General features: G+C 48.3%; 1 protein-coding gene across 1 annotated transcript in view; it reads right to left on the bottom strand.

Moving 5' to 3' along the window:
* Nucleotides 1–3,328: 3,328 nt before the first annotated feature.
* Nucleotides 3,329–11,882, bottom strand: part of LOC138948479 (caldesmon-like) — a 16,378-nt gene continuing 7,824 nt past the window's right edge. The window contains exons 6-7 of the mRNA XM_070320033.1: nucleotides 4,918–7,005; nucleotides 3,329–3,516 (exon numbers count right to left, since the gene is read on the bottom strand). Of these exons, the coding sequence (XP_070176134.1) occupies nucleotides 3,478–3,516; nucleotides 4,918–7,005 (2,127 nt within the window). The 3' untranslated portion in view covers nucleotides 3,329–3,477. The remainder of the gene's footprint in view (nucleotides 3,517–4,917; nucleotides 7,006–11,882) is intronic.

The following is an 11,882-nucleotide window of genomic DNA, read 5'->3' as shown; positions in this document are numbered from 1 at the left end:
TGACGTCATCAAGGCAGTTATCCAAAAAAAATGATAATGCGATCTGGGAGTATCATCTGTAAGAATGTGAATGTAAAGTTTCATGAAGATCTGCCCGGCAGTTTTCTCGAAATCGCTCTACGCACACCCACACACGCACACACACGCATACACCACCACCCTCGTCTCGATTCCCAGTCTATCTGACAGCATTTATTCCAGTAAATACAAAGAATGGAAAGCAAAGTTACCAGAACGCGTACTGACCGCAAGACAAATCGTCTGCCACGTTACCAGCGCGCGTACTGACCGCAAGACAAATCGTCTGCAACGTTACCAGCGCGCGTACTGACCGCAAGACAAATCGTCTGCAACGTTACCAGCGCGCGTACTGACCGCAAGACAAATCGTCTGCCACGTTACCAGCGCGCGTACTGACCGCAAGACAAATCGTCTGCCACGTTACCAGCGCGCGTACTGACCGCAAGACAAATCGTCTGCAACGTTACCAGCGCGCGTACTGACCGCAAGACAAATCGTCTGCAACGTTACCAGCGCGCGTACTGACCGCAAGACAAATCGTCTGCAACGTTACCAGCGCGCGTACTGACCGCAAGACAAATCGTCTGCCACGTTACCAGCGCGCGTACTGACCGCAAGACAAATCGTCTGCCACGTTACCAGCGCGCGTACTGACCGCAAGACAAATCGTCTGCCACGTTACCAGCGCGCGTACTGACCGCAAGACAAATCGTCTGCCACGTTACCAGCGCGCGTACTGACCGCAAGACAAATCGTCTGCCACGTTACCAGCGCGCGTACTGACCGCAAGACAAATCGTCTGCCACGTTACCAGCGCGCGTACTGACCGCAAGACAAATCGTCTGCCACGTTACCAGCGCGCGTACTGACCGCAAGACAAATCGTCTGCCACGTTACCAGCGCGCGTACTGACCGCAAGACAAATCGTCTGCAACGTTACCAGAACGCGTGCTGACCGCAAGACAAATCGTCTGCCACGTTACCAGCGCGCGTACTGACCGCAAGACAAATCGTCTGCCACGTTACCAGCGCGCGTACTGACCGCAAGACAAATCGTCTGCCACGTTACCAGCGCGCGTACTGACCGCAAGACAAATCGTCTGCAACGTTACCAGAACGCGTACTGACCGCAAGACAAATCGTCTGCAACGTTACCAGAACGCGTACTGACCGCAAGACAAATCGTCTGCCACGTTACCAGCGCGCGTACTGACCGCAAGACAAATTGTCTGCAACGTTACCAGAACGCGTACTGACCGCAAGACAAATCGTCTGCAACGTTACCAGCGCGCGTACTGACCGCAAGACAAATCGTCTGCAACGTTACCAGCGCGCGTACTGACCGCAAGACAAATCGTCTGCAACGTTACCAGAACGCGTACTGACCGCAAGACAAATCGTCTGCCACGTTACCAGCGCGCGTATTGACCGCAAGACAAATCGTCTGCAACGTTACCAGAACGCGTACTGACCGCAAGACAAATCGTCTGCCACGTTACCAGCGCGCGTATTGACCGCAAGACAAATCGTCTGCAACGTTACCAGAACGCGTACTGACCGCAAGACAAATCGTCTGCAACGTTACCAGAACGCGTACTGACCGCAAGACAAATCGTCTGCAACGTTACCAGCGCGCGTACTGACCGCAAGACAAATCGTCTGCAACGTTACCAGCGCGCGTACTGACCGCAAGACAAATCGTCTGCAACGTTGCAAGAGTTGAGGTTAGAAAATGTAGCCTGGGGGATATACTGACCCTCAGTGCAGTTTATCCCGGACTAAGTTCTCTAATCTCGGCTCATGCACACCGGCCCTGATTCCCAATTCAATGTGACCACAACACAAGTACGCGATTACCATCGTATAAACAATCATGTCCCATTTAGGTCCATAAGTTACCTCAGGGGACGTTAAACCCTAATAGTCAATCAAGTACGTGATGCATTCCACACTTCGACATCGACAGACATCTTTAATTTAACGATTCTTATATTTATATTGTCATTAAGATTAATTGATTTTGTTTCTCTCCCAAGTATTCATCATGTACACGACTTTGTATTTCTTTACTGATTTGTTGATTTTTAGTTTTAGAAGGCGATAGAACTATATTAGGATGTGGCGCCATATAAATACCCTTATTAGTATCTGTTTCTCACCGTCGCGATATAACCTTCGTGGTTGAAAACGACGTTAAACACCAAATAAAGAAAGAAAGGATCTGTTTCTCATTAAGTACATTGACCTAATGGTGTTCTTGTTTTGTTAAAGATTAAAACGTTCCAATACATTACCAGTATTGTTTTTTTGATTCAGCCATAGTGTACTGACAATGAGACCAGAGAAATGAATAACTCCGCGGAACCAGACGGCCCAAGGTACCAGTCTTGTGTTTTGACTCAGCCATAGTGTACTGACAATGAGACCAGAGAAATGAATAACTCCGCGGAACCAGACGGCCCAAGGTACCAGTCTTGTGGTTTGACTCAGCCATAGTGTACTGACAATGAGACCAGAGAAATGAATAACTCCGCGGAACCAGACGGCCCAAGGTACCAGTCTTGTGGTTTGACTCAGCCATAGTGTACTGACAATGAGACCAGAGAAATGAATAACTCCGCGGAACCAGACGGCCCAAGGTACCAGTCTTGTGGTTTGACTCAGCCATAGTGTACTGACAATGAGACCAGAGAAATGAATAACTCCGCGGAACCAGACGGCCCAAGGTACCAGTCTTGTGGTTTGACTCAGCCATTGTGTACTGACAATGAGACCAGAGAAATGAATAACTCCGCGGAACCAGACGGCCCAAGGTACCAGTCTTGTGGTTTGACTCAGCCATTGTGTACTGACAATGAGACCAGAGAAATGAATAACTCCGCGGAACCAGACGGCCCAAGGTACCAGTCTTGTGGTTTGACTCAGCCATTGTGTACTGACAATGAGACCAGAGAAATGAATAACTCCGCGGAACCAGACGGCCCAAGGTACCAGTCTTGTGTTTTGACTCAGCCATTGTGTACTGACAATGAGACCAGAGAAATGAATAGCTCCGCGGAACCAGACGGCCCAAGGTACCAGTCTTGTGGTTTGACTCAGCCATAGTGTACTCACAATGAGACCAGAAAAATGAATAACTCCGCGGAACCAGACGGCCCAAGGTACCAGTCTTGTGTTTTGACTCAGCCATTCTGTACAGACAATGATACCAGAGAAATAAATAACTCCGAGGCACAACACGGTACCAGTCTTGTTTATTGACTCAACCATTGTGTACTCACACTTCGTTGGAGTCCTCAGGGAAGTAGGTCCCAGGGGCGCACGTGACGCAGGGGGAGGTGGCCACGCCCTCCGAGCAGATGATGAAGGCGTTGCAGAACATGGGGTGACGGATGTTCCACGGCACGGAGTTGTTGTAGCCCGGGGGTGGCTGGGAGCAGAAACCGTTGAACTGGGTCAGTTGGCCCGCGCTGCCCTGGCCCCCGCCTTGGCCTCCTGAACAAAGACAACGAAAGATCAGACTGAAAGAAAACGGCCTCCTCAACAAAGACAGAAACAGATCGGACTGTGAAAGATAGCGGCCTCCTCAACAAAGACAGCGACAGATCAGACTGTGATAGAAAGCGGCCTCCTTAACAAAGACAACGACAGGTCAAACCGTGATAGAAAGCGGCCAACCAGTCAAACAAATAAACAAACACTGAATACAATAAAGTACCAAACATTCAGACGAACAAACAATCCATCAGACAAGCAAACAGACAAACAAACAACAAATCAAACAAACAAGCAATCACACAGACAATTAAAGGCACAGTAAGCCTCCCGTAAACCATCACAGAGCTCCCCGAGCGTCTACATATAGTACAAGCATACTTTCATTTGAACGCTCACCGAACGGGAACATCCTGGCTGCTTTCTGTCGAGCGTGAGAAATTTTCAAAGAATTTATTTTCGTGGACTTGGTCCTCAACAACAATGGCGCCTCGTTTTGGTGCTGGACGGCTGTTATGAATACCGGAATTCACGCCCGGACAGTAAGCCTCCCGTAAACCATCACAGATACTGTCAGGCTTTTCAGTACAAACACCCTTCCATTTGAACGCTCACCAAACGGGAACATCCTAGGTGCCCTACGTAAAGAGCGAGCAATTTTTAAAGAATTAATTTTGCAGATTGTCTCGAACATTTTTTGGACCCATCCTGAACTCAGGTCAAACATGAGTTACTTCCCTTCGGGTCTCATTCTATCGATGTAAACTGGCGATAGCCGTGAATCGATGATTATCAAAATGTTTTTGGACCGTGGTGCGTTTTTGCGCTAGACCTAACTTTTAAAATCTAAATAATAAATTGACAGCTTGTTACACAAACATTCTTTAATCATAAAAGAATTCTTTTTTCATCAAGACAAGATCAGTACAATTCGAAGTTGTGAAAGTTTGAAAAAAGAAAAGCCCGGAAGCAGGGTCACGCAAAGGTCGTAGCAGACGACGGTTTATCAGTGCATATCGCCGTTCCTCTCAACAGTCAAAAGCCATCACTAGAGTTCTTGTAAACCACAGCCGTTTGTTTCGTGCATAAAAACGTGCTAATGTAAATAAGCTCACATCGAGTTGCATTCAAATGACTAACTGACGACTACATTGTGAAAAAGGGAAACTGGATCACACGGTTCACGATGGCTCAGGGGTAAGATAAACCACGCAAAAATAAATTCTTTGAAAATTGTTCACTCTTTACGGAGGGCACCTATGAAGGATGTTCTCAATCAGTGAGTGTTTAAATGAAAGGGTGCTTGTACTGTGTGTAAAAGCCTGACCGTATCTGTGATGGTTTACCGGAGGCTTACTGTGCCTTCAAGCAACAAACATATCAGACAAACATATCACTCACCTCCCCCACCACCTTGTCGGCCTTGTTGTCCACCCCCATAGCCACCGCCTCCCTGCTGGCCTCCTCCACTTTGGCCTCCTCGGCCTCCACTTTGGCCTCCACCGCCATAACCGCCCCCTCCGCCTCCACTACGGCCTCCGCCTTGGCCACCTCCACCGCCGCAACAGCTACCCGGGCCTCCCCCTTGGCCTCCCTGGCCTCCACCGCCGCTTTGGTGGCCTCCACCACCGCCAGATTGCCGTCCACCCTGCTGACCACCCCCGCCAAAGCCGCCACCACCTTGCTGCCCGCCGCGACCCTGGCCTCCCTGGCCACCTTGGCCTCCACCACTCTGGTGGCCTCCTTGACTACCGCCTCCTTGACCCTGGCCGCCGCGACCCCCTTGGGATCCTCCGCCAAAGCCACCACCAGCTTGTTGCCCGCCGCGACCCTGGCCTTGACCTCCCTGGCCTCCGCCGCCGCTCTGGTGGCCTCCTTGGCCTCCCTGGGAACCGCCACGACCGCCTTGAGATTGCCCCCCGCCAGATTGACGTCCACCCTGCTGACTACCCCCGCCGTATCCACCACCACCTTGTTGCCCGCCGCGACCCTGGCCTCCCTGGCCTCCCTGGCCTCCTCCACTCTGATGACCTCCTTGACTACCGCCTCCTTGACCCTGGCCGCCGCGACCTCCCTGGGAACCTCCGCCAAAGCCGCCACCGCCAGACTGTCCTCCCCCACCGCGACCTCCCTGCTGTCCCCCTCCACCATATCCACCCTGGCTTTGTCCACCTCCTCCACGCCCCTGGCCTTGGCTTCCCTGGCCTCCGCCGCCGCTCTGGTGGCCTCCTTGGCCTCCCTGGGAACCGCCACGACCGCCTTGAGATTGTCCTCCACCAGATTGACGTCCGCCCTGCTGACCACCCCCGCCGTATCCACCACCCCCTTGTTGCCCGCCGCGACCCTGGCCTCCCTGGCCTCCCTGGCCTCCACTGCTTTGGTGGCCTCCTTGTCCTTGACCGCCTCCTTGGCCTCCCTGGGAACCGCCACGACCGCCTTGAGATTGCCCCCCGCCAGATTGACGTCCACCCTGCTGACTACCCCCGCCATATCCACCACCACCTTGTTGCCCGCCGCGACCCTGGCCTCCCTGGCCTCCCTGGCCTCCTCCACTCTGATGACCTCCTTGACTACCGCCTCCTTGACCCTGGCCGCCGCGACCTCCCTGGGAACCTCCGCCAAAGCCGCCACCGCCAGACTGTCCTCCCCCACCGCGACCTCCCTGCTGTCCCCCTCCACCATATCCACCCTGGCTTTGTCCACCTCCTCCACGCCCCTGGCCTTGGCTTCCCTGGTTTCCGCCGCCGCTCTGGTGGCCTCCTTGGCCTCCCTGGGAACCGCCACGACCGCCTTGAGATTGTCCTCCACCAGATTGACGTCCGCCCTGCTGACCACCCCCGCCGTATCCACCACCCCCTTGTTGCCCGCCGCGAACCTGGCCTCCCTGGCCTCCACTGCTTTGGTGGCCTCCTTGTCCTTGACCACCTCCTTGGCCTTGGCCGCCACGACCCCCTTGCTGGCTACCACCTCCGCGACCTCCCTGGGAACCGCCTCCGTAGCCACCACCACCACCAGACTGTCCTCCGCCTCGACCACCCTGTTGTCCACCACCACCTTGTTGCCCGCCGCGACCCTGGCCTCCCTGGCCTCCGCCGCTTTGGTGGCCTCCTTGACTACCGCCTCCTTGGCCGCCGCGACCTCTCTGGGAACCTCCTCCACCCTGCTGCCCACCACCGCCATATCCACCCTGGCTTTGTCCGCCGCCTCCACGCCCTTGCTGTCCACCTCCCTGGCTTCCACCTCCGCGGCCTCCTTGGCCTCCCTGGCTTCCACCTCCGCGGCCTCCTTGGGAACCGCCTCCGCCGTATCCACCTCCTCCTTGTTGCCCCCCGCGACCCTGGCCTCCTTGGCCTCCTTGGCCTCCCTGGCCTCCGCCGCTTTGGTGGCCTCCTTGGCCCTGACTGCCACTGCCGCCAGATTGTCGCCCCCCTTGTTGGCCTCCTTGGGAACCGCCGCCATAGCCACCACCTCCACCGCCAGATTGTCCTCCTGCAATCAAACAACAAGTCGCGTAAGGCGAAAATACAACATTTAGTCAAGCTGTCGAACTCACAGAATGAAACTGAACGCACTGCAATTTTTCAGTAAGACCGTATACGCGTAGCATCGTCAGTCCACCAGGGCCGGACCAAATGAGTTGTAAGGGGGGGGGGGGGGGGGGGTTCCTCCTTTTTTTGGGGGGGCAAATCATCGAAGTGGCGAAGCCACAAGCGCGCGCCTGCAAAGCAGGCGCGCGAACTAGGGGGGTCCGGAGGCATGCTCCCCCGGAAATTTTTTGAAAAACGGTTAAAATCTGTGCAATCTGGTGCTTTCTGGGCCTTGTTTTGAGGGTTAAGAGCAGCATTGTTTTGGTGCTAAAACTAGTAAAAAAAAAAAAACCCACTCAAAGCAAGGTACATGCTTTTTCCAGGGGTGGGGTTCCGGAATCCCTGGACCCCCCCCCCCCCCCCCCCCCCCCGGGTCCGGCCCTGGTCCACCGCTCGTGGCAAAGGCAGTGAAATTGACAAGAAGAGCGGGGTAGTAGTTGCGCTGAGAAGGATAGCACACTTTTCTGTACCTCTCTTCGTTTTAACTTTCTGAGCGTGTTTTTAATCCAAACATATCATATCTATAGATATGTTTTTGGAATCAGGAACCGACAATGAATAAGATGAAAGAGTTTTTAAATTGATTTCGAAAATTTAATTTTGATCATAATTTTTATATTTTTAATTTTCAGAGCTTGTTTTTAATCCAAATATAACATATTTATATGTTTTTGGAATCAGCAAATGATGAAGAATAAGATGAACGTAAATTTGGATCGTTTTATAAAAAATTATTTTTTTTACAATTTTCAGATTTTTAATGACCAAAATCATTAAGTAATTTTTAAGCCACCAAGCTGAAATGCAATACTGAAGTCCGGCCTTTGTCGAAGATTACTTGGCCAAAATTTCAATCAATTTGATTGAAAAATGAGGGTGTGACAGTGCCGCCTCAAATTTTACAAAAAGCCGGATATGACGTCATCAAAGACATTTATCGAAAAAATGAAAGTCCGGGGATATCAATCCCAGGAACTCTCATGTAAAATTTCATAAAGATCGGTCCAGTAGTTTTGTCTGAATCGCTCTACACACACCCACGCACAGACAGACACACACACACACACACACACACACACACACACACACACACATACACATACACCACGACCCTCGTCTCGATTCCCCCTCTACGTTAAAACATTTAGTCAAAACTTGACTAAATGTAAAAACAAACAATAGACGCTGTTCGAAAACAACATTTGTCGCTTTATATATCGTCACGATCATAAGGACATTGCACAAATCATAGTTATGCAGTTGTAACGGGTGTCTGAACACAACAATAACCTTTGGAGGCATAGCCCAGTCAAACAAGATTGAGAATTTTAGAGCTAATTTTGTACCCCAATAAAAACTATTATGGGTACGCAAAGGTTCCCATGAACATACAAGGAGACCGCAGTAGCCAGACCCTGCCACAAACAGACCTCTACAATTCACCGTTGTCAGCTACGTAATAGAAACGTCGAGCTATAAATAGCTCGCGCTCTTCAACGGCCGACAACTGCAGAGCCTGCTTTGAAGGGTGACGCAGTAGTCTCCCTGTCACAGTTTTGCAGCAGAACATTCACTCTATTTTATTGATCACTTCTGTAAGACATGAAAAGGGGAAGCACAAGTCACATGAAAAGGGGAAGCACAAGTCACATGAAAAGGGGAAGCACAAGTCACATGAAAAACCAGCATGCTGAGTCTGTCTTTGTGTAAAATTGCCTAACTGCCTTGTCTTGAACCTTTATAAAATATTGTTTTCCTCAAACTTCAAAAAATGATATATGCAAGTGTTTATGATCGTGACGATTAAGCCGGTGTAAGAGTTGCATTCCCCAAGGGCGAGGCAAGCTATATTTAGCTCAGTGGGAATTCCCAGTGGAGACAATCCGTTTATGATTAAGTAAATAATAAACTGAGATCTGCGTGTTTTTGAAATAGTACAACATGATATCGAGTGCGCGCTGTATCGACGGTCTTCTTTGTTCAAATTACTGCAGCAACAATGGCCTATCTGCAACAGGTATTTCCCACTCAATAATTGTTAGTTAGCTTGCGCCAACGTCAAGACATACTACTCTACTGCAGTTCATACAAATCCAAACAGTTATGTCCGGAATTCGTGTAATTCGACATCATGCCATACGAACACATGTGACATTTCGATTCGTATCCAAGTAAAAGCTCACATTGCGGGATCCTCTGGGCTTAACAAAACATAAAGACATACGATGGCTTAACACTGAAAACATAAAGACATACGATGGCTTAACAAAACATAAAGACATACGATGGCTTAACAAAACATAAAGACATACGATGGCTTAACAAAACATAAAGACACACTATGGCTTAACAAAACATTAAGACACACTATGGCTTAACAAAACGTAAAGACATACTATGGCTTAACAAAACATAAAGACATACGATGGCTTAACAAAACATAAAGACATACGATGGCTTAACAAAACATAAAGACACACTATGGCTTAACAAAACATAAAGACATACTATGGCTTAACAAAACATAAAGACATACGATGGCTTAACAAAACATAAAGACACACGATGGCTTAACAAAACATAAAGACACACGATGGCTTAACAAAACATAAAGACACACGATGGCTTAACAAAACATAAAGACACACGATGGCTTAACAAAACATTAAGACACACGATGGCTTAACAAAACATTAAGACACACGATGGCTTAACAAAACATTAAGACACACGATGGCTTAACAAAACATTAAGACACACGATGGCTTAACAAAACATTAAGACACACTATGGCTTAACAAAACATTAAGACACACGATGGCTTAACAAAACATTAAGACACACGATGGCTTAACAAAACATTAAGACACACGATGGCTTAACAAAACATTAAGACACACTATGGCTTAACAAAACATTAAGACACACTATGGCTTAACAAAACATTAAGACACACGATGGCTTAACAAAGCATAAAGACATACGATGGCGGACATGATGAGGAAAATTGATTTCAAAATGTTAATAGTCAGAGAGTAATAAAGGTAGAACTAAGGAAAGGTAAAGTGGAAAATAATACAAAGTCACACAAAGCAAAATCAATACATTTAGTCAATCTGTGAGCCGTACAGAATGAAACTGAAAACAGTGCATTTTCATCACCTAGACTTGTTAATAATAGGGTAGCCGAAACCTTGCGGCCAAAACAACGCGGACAAATTGTCTTGGTAACACAAGCCCCATGAACCTAATTTGCATGCGAACGATTTTCTGGATTTTTGAACTTCTTTTCTATACAAAAACAACATATGTATATTTTGTGAATGCATGAGATGATGAGGAACATGATGAAATCATTGTTAATTCTGTTTTATTCAATTTCCGGGAACAGACTACTTCCAATTCAGTAGGGGTGCGACTATCCTCAACCCGGCGGGTCCCCAGGTGGCGGATAGGGGAACGGCCCCCAGATATGGGGGCCAGCTGCGAATATAGAATAAGCAGTCCCGGACCAACTAGCGGTGTCTCTACCAGGACGGGGTGGGTTGGCAGATGGCACTGACTACCCTATAAATGCCCAACGTGTCCGATGACGGTTACACCATGCGAGTAAGAGCCGCATTGAAAGCTCTAGCCCCGGGATGGGACCCCCGGTAAGAAATCCCCCATGTGTTCCCAGGGTTAGATTTTTGACCCAGGAACTAAGGGCGAGGTAACCCTGAAAGAAACCTAAGGGCTGAAGTCGGAGGATCTGGGCCAACAGGCGCACCTTAACCAACCACATATCCACGCAAATCGCAAAACAGCGAACGACAAGAAGAAGAAGAAGAAGAAGAAGAAGAAGTTTTATTCAATTTTAATCCTCATTTGAATTAACAAACAAATACAATAATATTACAGCTTCAAAAGCTAAAATAGAATCCCATTGTCCGGACTGTGCCAAAGCATGTTTTTCAAAAATGTCAATAAATTTACTTCAAGAATCCGATCGCCAATATGCCGCTTCAAATTTATTACAATAATCACACGGCTATGACGTCATGACAGACATTTATCGAGAATTTAAAAAAAAAAACGCATAGAAATATCATCTGTAAGAATGTTGTTGCGTGTTGTAGCGTTGTTGGAATCGCTGTGCACACACACACACACACACACACACACACACACACACACACACACACACACACACATACACACACACACACACACACACACACACACACACACACACATACACACACACACACATACACACACACACACACACACACACACACACACACACACACACACATATATATATATATATATATATTGCTATCAGTCGTGAACAAGTGACACTGATGACACAGCTTGCAGATCATTATCAGTTTATTCGTGAAAGAATAACAAAATAAAATTAAAATTAAAATTAAAATTAAACCCATGGGTAAACTGTCAGCTGCTTGCGTTACAGTCATGGACATACTCCCATTATGCAAACTGTCTTGCATTAATACAAATCATTGTGTAATACTGAACCAAACTTTCCTTTAGAAGGAGAGAGTGAGGGGCTAAATAGTTTATTTTCCAACGGAGAAGAAGATGAAGAAGAAATTTAACAATGATAACAGTGAAATAAATAACCCCAGAAACGCCACAAGTCCCAAAGAGAATGAGTAACATTATTCGTAACAAGCGTTCGTTTGTTTTCTGTAAAAGAGAATGGGTGATATGTTAAATCGATTGTAACAAGCGTTCTCTGGTTTTCTGTAAAAGAGACTGGGTAATATATTA

Source organism: Littorina saxatilis, linkage group LG15, assembly GCF_037325665.1.
Source record: "Littorina saxatilis isolate snail1 linkage group LG15, US_GU_Lsax_2.0, whole genome shotgun sequence".
In the NCBI taxonomy this organism is placed as follows: Eukaryota; Metazoa; Mollusca; class Gastropoda; order Littorinimorpha; family Littorinidae; genus Littorina; species Littorina saxatilis.
This window is presented reverse-complemented; position numbering and strand designations above follow the sequence as displayed.